At 38.3% G+C, this 14,585-nt stretch overlaps 1 protein-coding gene across 1 annotated transcript in view; it reads left to right on the forward strand.

The window, feature by feature from the left end:
• LOC140239714 (O-acyltransferase like protein-like) overlaps nt 1-14,585 on the forward strand; it is a 31,343-nt gene that overhangs the window by 12,651 nt on the left and 4,107 nt on the right. Inside the window, exons 8-15 of the mRNA XM_072319537.1 lie at nt 1,310-1,477; nt 2,493-2,586; nt 2,953-3,232; nt 3,899-3,978; nt 5,919-6,023; nt 7,642-7,786; nt 8,618-8,807; nt 9,662-9,804. Coding sequence (XP_072175638.1) covers nt 1,310-1,477; nt 2,493-2,586; nt 2,953-3,232; nt 3,899-3,978; nt 5,919-6,023; nt 7,642-7,786; nt 8,618-8,807; nt 9,662-9,804 — 1,205 coding nt within the window. The remainder of the gene's footprint in view (nt 1-1,309; nt 1,478-2,492; nt 2,587-2,952; nt 3,233-3,898; nt 3,979-5,918; nt 6,024-7,641; nt 7,787-8,617; nt 8,808-9,661; nt 9,805-14,585) is intronic.

Raw genomic sequence — 14,585 nt, forward strand, 5'->3', positions numbered from 1 at the left:
AATTCTTACACTGAATATCATGAACGCTGTCTGTTCAGCAATCAAACAGAAAAAGCATGCACACGAGGGTGTAGATAGGGGCATATCCCCTCCCACACGAAGGTGATTTTGCGTTTTCAGACCTGAAATTCAGCGATCTGGTGCAAATTTTTGGTGCAACACTTTTTCATCGAAGTGTTAAAATCACCATCTGTGCGTATGTATAAAGTCTAGTGAGGTAGAACTTAGGGGAAGGGGGATTCCCCCTCCCGCTCGCGGAGCTTTTGCGTTTTTAGAATTGAAATAAAGCGATCTTGGTATAGCCACAGTCTACTTCTTTGCATGGCGGGGGGGGGGGGGGGGGGAACAGGAAGAAGGCGTTGGCGAGTGTTATCTCCACTCTTCCCTTCCGATGGAGCTTGTATCTTTTTAAGGCTGAAATTGAGATATCTCGTATACGCATAATAAGCATATTTGATGGAATCAACATTTGGGTAATCAAAAAAAAAAATGATGGGGGGGGGGCTGAGGGAGGAGAAAAGGGTCGATTAAAAGGGGAAATTCCCCTTATACATGAGAGAACCTTCAGTTTTCGGAATATTAGTGAAAAGTCTTGTGCACTCAGAATTATTCAGAATTTTTTTTAATCTAAAAAGTGTACTTAGCTAGGGAAAGCGGCAAAGAGGGGGAGGGTTTGGGAGGGGGTATCCCCCTCCCAAGCACGAGAGATTTTGCATATTTTGAATTGAAATTCAACGATCTGGTGCACACTTTGAGTGAAATATTCAAAAAAATATATCTTATTTGATGAAAGGTTGCAAAGGAGACCCGCTTCATGTGCATGCATACAGTATACACGCATTTTTTTTTCCCGCCTCCCAACTCCTCGGTCCAAATCTTAGGGGGGGGCGACCGCCCCCATCGCCCCCCCCCCCCCCCTGGCTACGCCAGTGGGATCAACGGTGCACCTCTCATTCTCTCTTGGGTGAGTATGTGGCCCTGAAAAGGGCCTACCCACTCTTGACGTTTCGGCAAGCATTTTGCTGCCGTTTTCAAGAGAATTTTCTTGAATAGTTTCTCTTGAAAACGGCAGGAACATGCTTGCCGAAACGTCGAGAATGGGTAGGCCCTTTTCAGGGCCAAACACATACCCAAGGAAGAATACGTGGTGCACCGTTATGTCCATTTATGTTTATCATAATCGTGATAATTATCGGGGTTATCTCGTTTTCAGTCAAGTGTCAGTCATAAAATCTTGTTGCCGAGGGCACAAATCTCATCCTTCCCAACCCCACCTTTTTTTTCTTTTTTTTTTTTTTTTGCTTTACAGAGCTCCTAGATGGCGTCTTGATCTCCTTTTCGATGGTCACCAACTGTAAGAAGATATTTAGCGCCAAGAAGACCAAGAACACCATGGCGTCGCTGAATGGGATTCGTGTCCTCAGTATGCTTTGGGTAATCCTTGGTCACACGGTGGCATTCTACATAGGCCGATATGGTACGTCAATATGGTACGGAAATCAAAATTTGGTTTCCTTACTTTCTCGCTTTATTGAGCCTTCAACCTACACTCACTCACTCCATTGTTATAGTCATACAGAGTGAAAAACACGTAGACAGACAGGTACCTGTACCTATACATGGGGAGAAAAATACAACAGCAACAACAGCAGCAGCAGCCACAACAACAACAACAACATCAACAACAACAACAACAACAACGGTGAGAGATAGGGTAAACAAACATACTTCAGTTTCTGGTGAAAACTATTCAATGGACAGAGGTGTGCCACCTATTTTAACCAGAAATTTTTTGAAATTAGGCAGAGTTGTGATTATTTGTTTCATATATTGGGGTAAAAAAAAATGTAAACGAAAAAAGGGGGATCGGTACTCGATCAGCCGCGGGTCACAGAGTCAGTGATTGGAAATTTGGGAAAAAAAAACTTAGCAGCGGTGAGACTGAGTAACTGTTGCACGCCCATCAGAACAGCTCTGATGTCTGTATGCTCGTATCTTGGGGAATTGTAACTGTTCATCATAAGTATAGCTGCAACATCGTTTCACGAATAGTGCTCTACTCAGAAAATGTCGTCAGAAAATAATAAGTAAAATCATCTCCTAAATAGTATACCATGCACTGATGCAGCGTCGGACATAATAACATACTGAAATAGTCGAAGATAATTATATTAAATACATTGTAATCACGTGAAGCTCTCTAAATCAGTCACTTGAGGATAAATTTGTGATCCAAAATATAAAGATATAAATAGAAAGATAGAGAAATCGTTAAAAAATGATAGATAGAAAGGGAGAAGGGAGGGGGTGAGATATGGATACCTTTTGCAATATTGAACATAAAACAGTGGAAGTAAAGTAAGTCCAAGATTGATGAAGCTGCTATAAAGTGTATGATGTGTATCATAATATATCGTAACAATTATCTTAATGTAAGCACGTGGTTTATACATTCATTTCTCTTTTCTTTTGGATGGTCACCATGATTACAGAGAATCCAAGGCAACTTTTTGACATGTACCAGGAGTACGGCTTTTGGGCGATAACCAAGGGAGACATCTCTGTGGACACATTCTTCGTTCTCAGGTGAGGTTTCGAGACAAAACAAACAAACGTTAACTTTGTTCTATTTCGTCACATGTCCACTAGCGATACAAAAATACCCACTTCAGAATGTTCTCTTGCGGTCGTAGTTGCGATACAATATATTAACCAAAATATGAGTTTTACGTTTCAAGCTTTACCTAATTGAAGTCTGAGGTCATTCAAGAGTGAATGATAAAATAATCGCACTGTTTAATTTCATCAAACATTCAGGATCGAGCTCAACTGTCTTGTTAGATCTTTTTCATGTCTCATCATGCCTTGTCTCGTTTTACTCGTTTTTGTTTTGCATTGTTTGGTATGAAATATTAACTCTTTTGTCTGCTTTCCATTTTTATCCCGACACAGTGGATTTCTGGTCACGTTTCTGACGCTCAAAGCCCTCGATGGCCAGAAACTCCGGACCGGCTACGAGTGGGCGGTATTCTACTTCCATCGCTGGTGGCGCTTGACCCCCGTCTACATGGTGGCCATGGGAATGAACGCTCTCATGTTCCCGCATTTCGGCCAGGGCTTGTGGCGTGACGAGATGAACGAGTTCACGCGGTCCTTCTGCCGGAGGTACTGGTGGACACACCCACTTTACGTCAACAACCTCGTTCCCTTCGACGCCAGCACGGAAGACACGGTAAAGTGATAAATTATGTCTTCTCTATCGTCGTTAATTTCACTATTATTACCTTGACACGTATTGTGTTTTAGATTTTGATATTCTAAGACAATTCATTTTGTTTAGCTTGTATGGCTGGGAAAGATGCGGTTAGATCCGATCTGCAAGTTATACCGACTGTTCCGAATTTGTTTAGTATTTGATTATATAACTTACGATAATCAATAATGAATAGAGAAATCGTCTGCGTGTGTATATGCACGAGGTGACAGCATATAAGGTATAAATAAATGACATGTGTTTATAGCTATCAGGGGCGGATCCAGGAATTCCATAAAGGGGAGGCACCTTTGCAAAATTTATCTATTTATTTCTTTTGTTTTAACCAAAAATAAAGAGGGGGTGCGCGACCGGTGCGCCCCCTCTTGATCTGCTATGTACACTGCGTATCAACGTGGATGCTTTTGATCTATCGTTTATGCTGGCCAACTCCGTCTGTTTGGTTTAATGCATGCTGGAAACCAGAGGTAATATCTTTGTGCAATTTTGTTGTTGTTGTATATAATTATTCTATCACAGCTGCATATATTCATTATTGTTTTTCAGTCCTGTTCTATCGTTCATTATACCATATTCTCTTCACCCCCCCCCCCCCTCTCTCTCTCTCTCTCTCTCTTTCTGCAGTGCTTTGGTTTGTCCTGGTACCTGGCAAACGACATGCAGTTCTTCATCATAAGCCCCATCATCATCGTTCTTCTCCACAAGTGCGTAATCTTTTTTCTTCACTCAGTAACAATTTCATTTCAGAAAATGGTTCTTAAAATACGAAAGACATATTATCCGAAAAAACAAACAAACAAAATATTTCCATAGCAATGGGATTGGTTGCCGATTGAGACGATTATAATATAGCCATGAATCTCGTAAATTGCAGAGTACAGTTATAATAATAATACATACAATTTCTATAGCGCCGTTCTCCACTTTGATTAAATGCTCAAGGCGCTTTACAATAGGTACATCAAAGCAAACAGATTGAAAATACAAGCACATCACAGTAATAGAAGAAGATGAAGAGGCAGAAAAAAAAAGACATGAAAGTCTGTCTTCAAAAGACACTGGTCTTCAAAATGCACTGCTAAACAGATAGGATTTTAAATTACTCCTGAAAGATGTTATAGAGCTTGAGTCTTTCAGCTCACGAGGAAGTGAATTCCACAGTGTTGGTCCAGCGTGAGCGAAAGCACGTTCCCCCCAAGATTTCCTAGAAAACGGAATATGTAAGAGACCTGAAGTTGAGGATCGAAGAGTTCGTGAAGGTTGGTATTGACGAAACAAACAAACATTGTAATCAGGAGCTGTTCCCTCAATAACATGATAAACCAAAAGAAGTATCTTAAACCGAATACGCTCCTGTACAGGCAACCAATGAAGACTCTTCAGGATAGGTGTGATATGACTGCGTTTACTTGACAAAGAAACAATACGTGCAGCGGCATTTTGTAGCTTTTGTAATTGGTCAATTTGCGAGTTTGGTAGATTGAAAAACAAACCATTACCAAAATCAAGGCGTGAAGAAATAAGTGCATGAACAAGTTTTTCCGTGGCAGAGCGAGTCAAATACTTGCGAATAAAACCAATATTGCGCAATTGATAACGGACTGATTTAGAAATGTTGGTGATTTGATCGGACATAGCCATGTGAGAGTCAAACATAACACCCAGATTGCGACATGACTTTGACAGAGGAATATCATTACCTACAATCGAAATACAATTAATATCCAACTTATTCAAGTGAGATTTAGAACCAAAAAGGATAAATTCACACTTGCTGTGGTTTAGAAACAATGAGTTAGACCTCATCCAAGCATCAATATCAATGATGCAATTTTCTAGACAGCGCAGTGCATGAGATGCTTGGATTTGATGTGGTGGAAAAGATACAAAAACTTGTATGTCGTCTGCATATAGATGATACCGAACAGAATGCCTTTGAAATATTTTCAAAGGCATTCTATTATATATAGCGACTAATACTTAGCAGAGTCTCTACGCATTGTTTTGGGATGGAATAAAATTCATTGATTCACTGATTCACAATTTGTGGATATTCTCTTGTCTTGTCTTTTTAACAAATTCATGATATCGTTAGGGCCTTGAAAGCTGAGCATATCTCGTTTTGAGTAACGTTATTTTAATTTATCTTAGCGTATGTCTACTGTTGAAGATTTTTTTCTCAAGTTTGTGAATGTTTGTACATGTCTGCTTGTTGCTCATAGAATAACTGCATTGTTTGTTTAATTATCATTATTTTTCACATTGAAATATGACAATGAACCAAACCAAATTGGGTGGACAACTGTGCGGTATCACATCAGGATTATTGTTTGATTGTCGCATGTGGTGTGAGGAGTGGTTTGCATTTCATTATCAATGGTCACATTGGTATTGTGTTTTGAGCTGGAGTTTGAGCTTGGATCTTTTTTTATTGACCTCGTATGAAGCAATCACATTAATATTTGAAAAACGAGCAACAATAAACCAAACACCCATAGGCGCTAGACGTGAAATTTACCTTTGGCGACCAAAACTTTAATTGCGTGAGACCTCTTAACTTCTGAGAACCAGACAATATGAATATTTGTGTGCATGTCTCAATAGTTTCATGACTTGTATCTTTTTCTATATTATAATGCAACAGGAAAGGTAAAGCTGGCATGGCGCTGATCACATCGTTAATGCTCGTGTCGCTGGGGGCGCTTTTTGGTATCAACTGGTACTGGGGTCTCACCATCAATGGCACAGAGTGAGTGGCGGGAACAAATCTAATAGTAACATTCCACTAACGTCTAATGAGGCTTAGAATAGCACTGCAAAATACAAAGCAGTAGAACATTTGCATCTGTTTCTGACTTTATATTTCTGTTATTACAGTGGTTCATCCTTTCATCTATAGCAGAACCATCTGCCGATTAAAGGGACTGTACAGTACTGGTTGAGGTGGGGATTCATGTTTTGAACATTCCTAAGTGAGATAATGAAAAGCCTCATATGAAATATGAAAGGGCATGTAATTCTAAGAAGGATTCAACGTTTATTTGATGAAAATTGCTTTTCAAATGGCTGAAATATCCAAAAAAGTGCTAATAATAAAAGGCGACATGCCACAACCTTATTAGGATCTCTTTGTTTCACCTTGTTTTTGGATATCTCAGCCATTTCAAAACCGATTTTCATTGAATAAACTTTTGATACCCATTAGAACTGCATGCTCTTTGACATCTCATAGAGTGATTTCTGAATATCTCGCAAAACGTTAAAAGCTAAATCCTCACCTCTACCAGAACTGTACACACCCTTTAACATCATTCATTATTCTATTATAAGCCAGTTCGGGGTTCCACTTTGAGCATGAGCAGAAAAAGGTCATCTGTACCAGCAGAGCATGGTGGTTTTTAAATTCACTGAGATAAGCATCTGTGATGTAATGATTATTCAAGTGATCCCTGTAAGTGGTGCTTGCCAGCACATCCACCTGACAGCAAAAGCGGTGTCTGACAATATCAATAGAAAGAGATTGTTAATACATTCAGTGCAAAATAATGAAATGGATGCTTTCCAAAATGCCAATGGAAGGATCATTCTGGTCACCTGGTCTATGCAAGTTCATCCTTTGTTTGAACATGACTGATGAATTCCATAAATTGTTATGTTGGGCAAGTTTATGCCTTCTGTCGCTTGAAACTAGCGGAGTGCCTAATCAACTGAGAAAGAAGCGTAGGTCATTTGTACCCATGTGCCCATGAGCTAACCCCGAACTGGCTTATTCATTGTAGAGAGCCCCTTGCGTGGTTGCCTCCTTTCTGTGCTTTGAGTTTCTATTATTATTGTTATTATAACAGTTGACGACTCCATATTATCAATCTACCATCCTTTAACTGCAATGCCTCCGTGACCTGTCTAACTCTTGATCTAAAAGAAAAACAACAAAACAACAAAAAGGAAAAAAACAAAAAAGGACCTCTGGTAGGAAAACTTTTCTCCAGACAGGGAAAGGTGTACTGTACGAGCAGAACGAAAATAATCTAAAGAGAATCATTGGGCGTACGAATGCTCGAAGACGTGCCTAACAGAAAGAGTATAATCCAAAGGGAATCATATAGGGAGTCATACATCAATATCATCATTAGCTACTCGTTTTTAAAGTTGGCCATGAGCAGAACAGTTTGTCGTGACCCGTTTTCCCGCAGGGTACTTTTTCGTGTAAACGGGGTGTAGTTTTCATCTTCCATTTTAGTATATGATTAAAGCCCTCTCAATGAAACATTTTTTTTTTTTTATGGTTCCTCCGGGGCTGTCGTGATTTTTATGTTATTGGTTCTGCATTTGCTATTCTTGTGTACATGAATGTGGATGTCTTTCAGACGTTACAATGACCGCGTCATCGAGCCAGCCGACCGTGACCTGACGTACTCCAAGCCGTACACACGTATTCCAACTTACCTTGTCGGCATGGTACTCGGCTACATCATGTTTAAACTGAAAGGAAAGAAACCCAAAATTCACTTTGTGAGTATTAAACATCATAAATTAGCACCCTATTGCCCCTCTTCTGTAGCCGCCCCCCCCAAAAAAAAAAAAAACCACCACAAAACAAAACAAAACAAAACAAAATATGCGAAGGGCGGTGAAAGAAATCGCATGCCTTACAGCCTTATTCACATTGACCACAATGGATGAAATTAAATCAAAGAAATAAACCAGCAGTGGTACGTCATTGAAATCTGGCAAAATTCTAATAAGATAGCTATGTAATTTCAAGTAAACACGAAGTCAAGTTTGTTTGTCGATTGGTTTGTTTGTTTGTTTTTGTTCTAAGCACATATCACTTACTTAGGGCTCTGCAGTGCAACATTAAGTGACACTTATATGGGCTAATCAAAACATCAACTCACGCATCTCTCGTTGCCTAGCACAAAAAAAAAAAAAAAATCCTCCTCACCTTTTTAAACTCCTCATCAAAACATTCCAGTTTTGCTATGGTCACACAAAGATGACCCCCTTGTTTGCCCCCCCCCCCCCTTTCAAAAAAGGGCAAATCATTGTTGCGAAATGGTAACGAATTAAAGTGTAGCTCTTCCTACATTCTATGCAAAAGCCAATGGCTTTAGTATTTCTACAGACACTGACTTAGACTTCGGTGAGATGCGTCGAAAAAAATCCAAAAAAGTCATGACATTATGCATACTATTCAGGATTAATTATGTCTTGTCAGCAAAAGCGTACAAGTTATTTGCAAATACCTAATAGTAATGAGTAATTGCACCTCCAACTTGATAAAAATACATACCACAAAACTAATTCTGTCTCTGTCTGTCTGTCTGTCTGTCTGTCTCTCAGTTTTTCGTTCTTCTCGGATGGTGCGTTTCCTTCACGACGCTCTACTGCGTGGTGTACGGTCAGGCATGGAGCGTGGACTATTACCTGACCATACCGCAAGCTGAGGCGGTAATGTATCTCACCTTTAACCGGGTTGCCTGGGGCGTGGGAATTGCTTGGATGATGTTCGCCTGCCTAACGGGCTACGGAGGTGAGAACACTTTTCACCTAAAATCATGCGCAGTTTTTTTTTTAATGAAAATATCATGAACACTGTAGGCGAATAATTTCGCGCTAGATTTGGAGATTAATGTTCTTGTCCAATATACTACTACTACTACTACTACTACTAATAATAATAATAATAATAGCAATAATGATAATAATAATAATATATAATAATAATAGCAATAATGATGATGATAATAATAATAATATCATAACGATAATATTGATAACCTGATTATGATACATAAGTATGATAGAGGCTAGACCTTTTACAAATCAGAGGCTACGGAGGTGAGAACACTTTTCACCTAAAATCATGCGCAGTTTTTTTTTTTAATGAAAATATCATGAACACTGTAGGCGAATAATTTCGCGCTAGATTTGGAGATTAATGTTCTTGTCCAATATACTACTACTACTACTACTACTACTACTAATAATAATAATAATAGCAATAATGATAATAATAATAATAATAATAATAATAATAATAATAATAATAATAATAATAGCAATAATGATGATGATAATAATAATAATATCATAACGATAATATTAATAACCTGATTATGATACATAAGTATGATAGAGGCTAGACCTTTTACAAATCAGAGTAAATTTATTCACTTTTCTTTTTTCAATACCAGGCAAAAGAAAGAAGCGAAACATAATATGTCGTGCAAAATGTTGATGTCAGTAAGGCCAATTCATAGAATAACATCTATTATGCTGGACATTTCCGCTCTCCTATATCCCGTTATCCATTGATTTTGTACCTTAATGAAGAGGTTGCACAACTTTTTAAGTGAAATTATAATTCCTACCTTTTCTTTTCAGGACCGATCGCTGTCTTCTTGGAGTGGAAATTCTGGATCCCCTTGGCCCGCCTCTCCTACTGCACCTACCTCATCCATGCCAGCATCTGCTACGCCAAAGTCTTTTCCGATCAGATTCTCTGGCACGTGACCCCAATTGCGATAGTAAGTTCGATTTCCTTCTTCTTTTCTTGACATTTAATTTCTTCATTATTCTGTTGTTACAATCTCAAGGAGGAGATGGGCACGACCAACATGCACAAGCATCATTTCATTAACTCTCAACAACAGGAAAATCCAGCCCCAAAATAAGTTAGTCTGATAAAAAAGAATAAAATCCTACGAATTCAACGATAACAACAAAAATGACTGAAACCGGATAAAAATAAAGAAGTTACGAAATGTTGAAGTGTTGCTAATTTCTGCAAAACAGTTCTTGTACAGCGGATGGTGTATAACGTGCAAGTGAGTGAGCTGACCATGTCATAACCTCACAATTTCAATTTATCGCATACGAAAACTATGACGAAAATTCAATGTTTCTGTCATTGAAGTTTGAAACATGATGTTTTTCCTAGCTGAATAACTTCAGAATAGTGATCAGTTATAGATCAGGATTTGAGCCTCAGACAAAATTGCGTTCGAAAAATATATCAAGAAATTGTGGGATTCTTTCATCATAGATTCAGGAATATTGGAGTTAGATATTATTGGAAAAGTTTTATTTTCCTCTATCTGATGATGGACTTACATTAAAAAGTTTCAAAATGGCACTTAATTTGTTTTGCGATAAAACTCTTCATATACGTGCAATATTGTACATATTGATAGATAGGTACATGTGTACAATATACATTATTGTGCGTCTCTGTGTAAGTGTGTGTGTGTGGGTGTGTGTGTGTAAGTGTGTTCACACACACAGAGCCTAAGGAACGTCAAGTCTCTAAAAATAATCACGACATCTTTAACTCTTTAAAGCTGTCTAGATTTCTCGATGTCCTGAAAAATAAGAAAGTCACAACCATAACTATGTATGTGGGAAATATTAACAGTATTTAGAGTTATACAATGCCAGCGTACTTTTGTATATGCCATCGAATTGATTGAGTTATCGCAGGGTCAAGAGTTTACGAAGACAAGAAAAGTACCAGGCTTATTCTTGACACAATAAAAGAAAGATAATTATAAAATAAGACGGGACGTAGCGTATGTAGTTGACCAAAAGTTCGGTCTGTACCTTGTGGTTACGGGTATGTTCCTGACTTTCTGGCTTCACGGAATCCCCTCCCGTGAAAGTAAAGAATATATATATATATATATATATATATATATATATATATATATTTATATATTTATATAAATATATATATATATATATATATATATATATATATATGTATATATATATATATTATATATATAAATATATGTATATATATATATATATATAAATATAATTATTTGATAGATAAAAAATGATAGCACAAAAAATAAAGCAAAACAAAACAAAAAAAAAAAACTCTTCCGGACAGATGGAATTTTAAGTCTCGTCGCGTATATAGGTATGCCCGCACAATCTCCCAATAATTGTACGAGAGGATCGATATTACGTAACCACGTGTAAGAGAGAACCATCCCTGGGTCGATCTTCCTTTCTACTTTTTGCTGTTTACTCGAGCAAGACTTGCGCGCGTAAAAAGACGTGCTGGTAGTTCTCACTCAACACTGGCAGTGTGCGTGGGGTCTCCGGTCCTGCCACGGCTACAGTGCTGATGTTCTGTTGTAGTCTGCTGTATTACATTGCATAGAGTACGCCAGTTGTAATGCGATTGCCTCCTTCACGGCACAGTGTAGCGCGGATGAGTGTTAAATAGGCGGAGTATACTTGGATGCGTTAACAGCAAAACACGACCGTCTCTCGATCTGGCCGACACAGGAATTTTTCTCCTCTGTGCGCATTACATAGACTAATCCTTATCCTGACCGCAGGAGGTGAGTAAACCTTTCACTTTATTCAACACATCAGTCCAATACAAAACGTTTTAAAGCTCACTTGTATTTGTGGAGTGTTTATAGATCACAGATGGGTAATGGAATACGTGCGTCGTCACATTTGATATAATTACAAAGTACACCTCAGTCTATTTGCCATCATGCAATGATAAAGACAAATTAATAGGCCTAATTATGAAATACATTTGGGGAAAAGCCGTTTAGACTCAAGAACTGGAAAATAATTCATTATCAAACTGAAGGGTTCAATCAAACTGAAATACTAACTTTACATTTAATAGTATTATCATACATTATAGCATATCGCTACGGGTCAACACTACTTCATGTAATTTGGTGCAGACACATGAAGGCTAATTTATAGGTCTATACAGGCCTAATACCATCGGATTCGGATATATTCATATTTCTTTTCTTTATAAAGGCCCAACATTGTTTACGTGTTGCCAATAACCACAAATGAGTTTATCTAAGTGACACCTAGCTGATCACGACGCAGTCTATCGGTGTTATGATATATATTAAAAAAAAAACACCTGTTTTTTAAGATGAAATCAGCACCTTGCAGTTACAAGATACATCAGATATTATACAGCGTACATAGTGCAGCTCATTATAGAAATTTAATGTTTGAGAAGTTAAATCTTATAAACTACCCATGAATAACCTATACATAATTATAGCATATAATCTGCATGTAACGAAAATCGACGATAAAACACTGTTGCACAACATATAGAACGGTTTGGTAAGCTACGTACATTGTACATAATATTGTAAATGTACTTTAATTGTTGCCGAAAAGATACGATCGAGTAAAAAGTTCCAATTTTGTTGAGATACCTGAGAACAAGAAACAGTTTCAATAATATTCTTACAACTTCTTATTTCATTCAAAATGGCACATCCTGAAGACAGAAATAATGGCGTAACTATACTGTATGTCCCCCCAAAAAATACAATCGGATTTCTGCATTGATAACACCCAATATGATTAAACCGTCTAAATACTACTTCAAAGTCTTAAAATATGACATCTTAGCTCTATTTTGCAGAAAACCCCATTCAATTTGGTTAAGCAGTCACAGACAAATGTGTATTGTTGTAAAGCATGTCATGAGTCCGATTCTTCCAAGTGTAGCACTTGGATGCTCTTGGAACTGCATATCAATGTGTAAACACAATATACAGAACTTGGAGGGAAGGGATTCTTGACATGCTCTACAAATTTCTCTTTGACCACTGAAGCAAATTGGATGGGGTTTTCTGTAAGATGTGGGCAATGAGTTACAGTTTCATACCCTGAAACTGTATTTTGATTGATTGACTATTTTTAAAGTTACCGAGGGTACCGTTGTAATTTTTTGAGACATACGGTAATATTATCTCTTTTTTCATTATGTTCAATCTTCATTCTTAATCAGTTACCTTTCCTGGCTCTCTCCTTATTAGGCGTGCTGACGTCATTGTACCTCATCAGTGAAAAGAGAACCGAGCCGAAACTCAATTATTATGACAGCCTTCGGAGCAAAAGCATCGAATGTAACATTTGCGGATACAGATTTAACAATATTGGGCTGGCCTGTATCGGTAAAGTAAAGAACGTTACTCATGTCAAGAGAGCGTCATTTGTGCGATCAGTGCGGGATATCCCTTCATCGACGTAACCAACTGGAAAACCTCCAGGAGTTGACACAAGATGATTGTAATCAGATGCCGAAAGAGACTCAGCTTTCATGCCAATACTGCGGAAATGTATTACAAAACGTTGCCGATCGACAACGTCACGGGGAAACCGTTCACATGACGCCATCTCTCTTTGTCTGCAAAACATGTGGAAAGGAGTATACTACCAAACATTACTTTAGTCGCTACCTCAAAAGGCACCATGATTTATCACAATCAGAAGCTGGAGACAAATGCCTACTCACTAGTGCTCACACTGACCATGAAGCTACTACAGCTACTGACCATTATCCTGATATCGGAGTTCTGGATCAGTCAACCACACAAGCTGAAAACCAATTTCGTACCCTGGATGATGTATGTGAGGAACATCGAAGCTCAATCGAGACACACTGGAGGGTTAGTTACAGAGTTCGCCACGTCCTTAATTTCGAGTTCGACGGTCTTCGACCCGAGAAGATGAGAGAGTTTGCGGAGGAAATATTCGAGAAACAAGAGACTGCGTACAAAGTCAGCGTGGCGTTTGGGTTCATTCTTCGCCACACTGAGACGCAGGACCTGAAATATCAGCCCCCTTCGACGAACAGCCCACTATTCAAGGTACCTCATGAAATAACTGACCGAGCATCGCAGGAAGAATTCATCCGAGCACTCCTGCGAATAGGCTCTTTGGAATACGCAAGAAAGTGCAAGAGACCCAACTTAGAATGGGCTGTGTATCGCATCACCAACATTTCCTTCTACGTGTATCCTCGCCCGGCTTTTACAATCGATTGACAATACTATTCTTTTCGACTACATTCGAAGAGACTGCAGTAAGTGGTCTGAACTTCATGACAATGAAAACAATATCCATCTCACCCGTTGTCTATTGGTATCCCTTTGTCTAGCATTCGGTGCTAAGAAGAAAAGGCGAAGAAACGACGATAGCATACTCCCGGAAGTTCTCTTCAAAATCCTCCGAAAAGTTCAAAGGTGAACTTTAAAGGTTCTGTTTACCTTTGGGAGCAGTGATTTAAAAAAAAAATTGTTGTATCACTTTTGATGCATATGTGTAGGTTAGTTGAATCACAAAACATCATACCATACATCATAAAACTTTTGCACTGAAGCCTAAAATTTAAGGAGATATCAGTATTTTTTCATTGAACCATAACTGTAGATGGTTTAGTCTGGAAACATTTTTATTATAACTGTTGTTCACATTTTGTTTATTCAACAATGCTTAACATCGATTACACTGGTTC

Source organism: Diadema setosum, chromosome 16 (genome assembly GCF_964275005.1).
Source record: "Diadema setosum chromosome 16, eeDiaSeto1, whole genome shotgun sequence".
In the NCBI taxonomy this organism is placed as follows: Eukaryota; Metazoa; Echinodermata; class Echinoidea; order Diadematoida; family Diadematidae; genus Diadema; species Diadema setosum.